Source organism: Gobius niger (assembly GCF_951799975.1).
Source record: "Gobius niger genome assembly, chromosome: 11".
Classification (NCBI taxonomy): Eukaryota; Metazoa; Chordata; class Actinopteri; order Gobiiformes; family Gobiidae; genus Gobius; species Gobius niger.
Window position 1 is genome coordinate 34566789 of NC_136862.1, and position 4520 is coordinate 34571308.

Consider the following 4520-nt stretch of genomic DNA (forward strand, 5'->3'; position numbering starts at 1 on the left):
GCGCAGCTTCAAACTGCCCCAAGACTTTGGGATGCACCACTTGAAACTGGTCAAGTTCCGTTTCATCTTCCTTTGGAGTGTGTGCGTCTTGTCCGTCAGTAAGCTAGCTCTTCATAATGACGGACTATGACCGTTTGTATAAAACAGAAGAGACAAAAAGGGAAAAGCAAGGTGCACCGCAGTAGTCAGTTAGCATCAAAGAGGAAAAGCCATGTGACTGAAATGCTTTTGAAAGACACTTGTTTATTTGGAGCCAGTATGACTCACGCTACATGCCTGCGTAATTGTATCCACTGAACAACAAAAGAAAGACAACCCTCAGGATGGGTCTCAAGTTGACCTCGAACTTCTCCTCAGACGGCAGCCACCTGGCGCCCCCTCCCTGCTCCCTGGACGAGTCGTACAAGTACGTGTTTCTGCCCGTGTGCTACTCCCTGACCTTCCTGTTCTCGCTGTCGCTGAACTCGGTGGTGCTGGCGCGCTCGTGCCGCGTGCGCCGCCGCTGGACCACCTCGCTGACGTACATGGTGAACTTGGCGTCCACGGACCTGATGTACGGCCTGTCGCTGCCCTTCCTCGTCCACAGCTACGTCCTGCGCGACCGCTGGGTGTTCGGGGACTTCATGTGCCGCCTGGTCCGCTTCCTCTTCTACTTCAACCTCTACTGCTCCATCTTCTTCCTCACCTGCATCTCCGTGCACAGGTGAGAGGCCCATCTCAGCAGGCTTTAGCTTCACAGTCTGTAGGAACATGTACTACAAGGTCCATAAGTCCAATCTCCAACTCACGAAATGTAAAAGTCTCCACAGACTCCACCAAATACAATACAAGGGACTCACGACAGACATTAGTAACACAGCACATGGAAGTGCACACATTCATGCCCTCACTGCTCGTTTTAAAGGGACTATACGGAGTGTAATACTGTTCAAATTAAGTGTTTTCCTCCCCCTACATGTTCCAGCAATGTCCTAATGTGTAGAATGAGCTCAGGAAAAATTGTGCAAAAGAAATGAAAAAAAAAACAACAAAAAAACATGAGAAGACAATAGGTGGAAAGTAATAAATAGTTAGTAATAAAAAAAGGCAAAAAAATAGGAAAAAATTTGTCAGGAAAGAAAAAAATGTGTAAAGATTTTAGGGAAAATGGGGCAAACATTCTGGAAAAACTGAGGCAAAAAAATAATTTAATTGAGCTGTTACTTTAATTCTGTCCCTGCACCAACAGCATCACATCTTGGATCCAAATGTTTTTTTTTCCATACTTGCTTTATATACTTTTATTTTTTCAGTACCAGTAGTACGTAAACTCTTTGATCGATACCATTCTGGTACGGTTTAACTGCACCCAGCCCTACTCACTGCACTGCACGGCGGCCCCCCCACTGGAGACACATCCACCCGAGCCTCCACCAGAACAAACATCTCTGTGTGTTGTTTGCTATCGTCAAAAAAAGTTCTTCTCACACACTGGAAGTCAAAAGCCAGCACAGCTGCTATGTTTGATTACATTTCGCTTCAGAATGACTCCGTACATTCGATCTCACCCCAAACAAGACAGAACATACTGGTCTCCATCTCCAACTCCGCTCAGCACCCTCCGTGTTTATTATATTAATACCAAGGTTTCTGTTCTGGCTTTCTTTATTTTCTTCTCCATACCAACTTTATATTAACTCTACTTTATAAAGTAGCTGCTTTATATTAAGTGTGTGTGATAAGGTGCATAGGAGCAGGGACTGATATTGCTTACTGGGAGAGACCGTTTTGGAAAGAAATGTCTAAACCGAAAATGAACATCTGCAAATGTATTTGGAAGAGATTGGATTCACAAACACACCACATTATTTTTATGGCTGAAAGTTCTTTCATTATTTGGACACTTTCAGCAGAAGAAAACAGCATTGAACATAGGTCCAGCCGTCAAAGAGACGGTAGCCATAAACCAAACCGTTACTATAGTTACCACCATAGAAAGGTACAATAGCATTGCTGGTGGTTAGGATGTTGTGAGGTCATGTGAACTGTACTCTGGCCCATTGTCTGTGGCAGGTACCTGGGCATCTGCCACCCGATGAAGACCATGTCCCTGGAGAGTAAACGCGTGGTTCGCCTCGTGTGCGCCCTCGTGTGGCTGGTGGTGTTCGCGCTCACCTGCCCCATCTTCCGGTTCGCTCAGACGGGCCTCCTGAGCCGCGGCCAGTACCCGGACCCGACCGTCACGGACTCCCCCAATGCCAGCACCGGCACGGAGCCATACCTGAACTGCTGGGATGACGCCATTGACCGGGAGTTTGCAGACTACGTCCCGTACGGCGTGGCTCTGCACCTACTCGGGTTCTTCGTGCCCTTCGTCATCATCGCCTGGTGCTACTCTCAGGTACTGGCCCAAAACAAAAACTATTCTGTGGGGTTTTCTGAGGCTGATGCCATTATGCACTGACATTTTTGTATTTGTAAACTGTAGGGGGCGTTTTATTAGGAGCACAGGGCTGATTTATTCATCTCCATTTCTGCAACACAAAATATAATAAAATATGATACGAGGTGTACAAACTTGTGAGCGATGTTTCTCAGCTCCAGAAGCTTAGGTAGTTGTTGCCTTTTGAGGTTCTGACTGAACTCTTTCCAATGCCCACAAAGCCAAAGGTCTTTTATTGGCATTAAATGGGCCGGGCAATATCTCTGTCGACCCCTAGCACACATTACTCAGCCTGGATAGAGCGCTGCCGGGTTTTTCCGTTTGTGGCACTCCGTGTTAAACTGAAATATAGCCTACACGTTGAAAGCACAGGCTCAGGGCGTGATTTTATCGATTATGATTTTTTTGTTTGCAACATTGGAAGTTTTTCTTTCTTTCACAGGTCCTACCTGTGTGAAGTTACTCCCCCATAGTGTTCAAGGCACAGCTCACCGCGGGAGTCTGTCCTGCCTACTGATGGCGCCAGAGCTGGCTAGAAACACAAGATGAGGCCCTTAATATTATTCTCTACGGGGAAAATGAATAGGAAATTGACTTGCTGCTGAGCTCCTATTGCTTAATATGTAAAATAATAAAGTCATTATGCCTTGTACAATCTGTTATTTCAAATAAAGACTTGCCTCACTGTGGCATAACTCTGATCTGTAACAAAAGTGAAAAGCCCATGATCCATCCCTGTGCTCAAAGTGGACCAACTGTTGTCATTCTCACTGCTGCCTGCAGAGGGCGCACCAGCCCAGTCTCTGTTTCTTTTGCCACAACATATTGCTGAGGTGCCCTTAAAGAATGTTTATTGTTTTTTATTTTTTATTTAAGTTTATTTGAATAGGGACAAGTATGTCACATAAACTCCTGTTACAAACTACAACATTTTAGCCAAAGCTAAAGCTTTCTTCTCTTTCCTCAGGTCGTCCGAACCATTTTCCAGACGCTGCGCTCTCCTCCCAGTTCTGTGGAGGACGGGACGGCGAGTGACACGGAGGCGTCCCGCGAGCGCACCTCAGTCTCCATCGCCGAGTCCCAGTACTCGCACTACATCCGCCGGCGCCGGAAGTCCATCAAGACCATCGTCACCATCACGCTGCTGTTCGCGCTGTGCTTCCTGCCCTTCCACGTGACGCGCACGCTCTTCCTGCTGCTGAAGCGCGCCCAGACCGGAGACTGCGGCGCCTTCAAAGCCGTGTCCATCTGCTACAAGGTCACGCGGCCACTCGCCTCCTGCAACGCCTGGCTCAACGCGCTGCTCTACTTTCTGACCGGGGACAAAGGCGCCCCCTGCTGCCGGGGAGTCAGGCCCGCGGTCAGGCGGGAGGGGGCCCTCTGGTGGCCGCTGGCACTGCTGAAGAAGGAGGGGAACGTGGACGAGGAGCCGGAGCGGGAGAAGGTCGAGCGAGAGGTTCACGTGGAGGAGTCCAAGTCCTCCAGAATCATCTTCTGAAGAGCAAAGCAAGGACTGAGATCATGGAAAACATGATCACACATGAAACGCCAGCCCACACTCTGATATGTGTCACACAGGCCCAAAACGCCAGCCCACACTCCTATATGTGTCACACAGGCCCGAAACGCCAGCCCTCACTCTGAAGGGGAAACAGAAAGGCTTTGCTTGTGCAAATTGTGCAAAACTGTCAGACCAAACTGCGGCTCTCTGCCCCTCTCTCTCTCTTTCTCTGCCCCTCTCTCTTTCTCTGCCCCTCTCTCTCTCTTTCTCTGCCCCTCTCTCTTTCTCTGCCCCTCTCTCTCTCTTTCTCTGCCCCTCTCTCTCTCTTTCTCTGCCCCTCTCTCTCTCTTTCTCTGCCCCTCTCTCTCTTTCTCTGCCCCTCTCTCTCTCTTTCTCTGCCCCTCTCTCTTTCTCTGCCCCTCTCTCTCTTTCTCTGCCCCTCTCTCTCTCTTTCTCTGCCCCCTCTCTATTTCTCTGCCCCTCTCTCTTTTTCTCTGCCCCTCTCTCTCTTTTTCTGCCCCCTCTCTATTTCTCTGCCCCTCTCTCTCTTTCTCTGCCCCTCTCTCTCTATTTCTCTGCCCCTCTCTCTCTTTCTCT

At 48.8% G+C, this 4520-nt stretch overlaps 1 protein-coding gene across 1 annotated transcript; it reads left to right on the forward strand.

Annotated features, from left to right (window-relative positions):
- Positions 1-309: 309 nt before the first annotated feature.
- LOC306970546 (P2Y purinoceptor 3-like) lies at positions 310-3920 on the forward strand (the record flags this gene model as incomplete). Its single annotated transcript, XM_079566537.1, has 3 exons — positions 310-703; positions 2053-2380; positions 3390-3920. Exons 1-3 carry the CDS (start codon positions 324-326, stop codon positions 3918-3920), a joined length of 1239 nt encoding a protein of 412 aa, XP_079422663.1. The 5' UTR covers positions 310-323.
- Between the last annotated feature and the right edge of the window lie 600 nt (positions 3921-4520).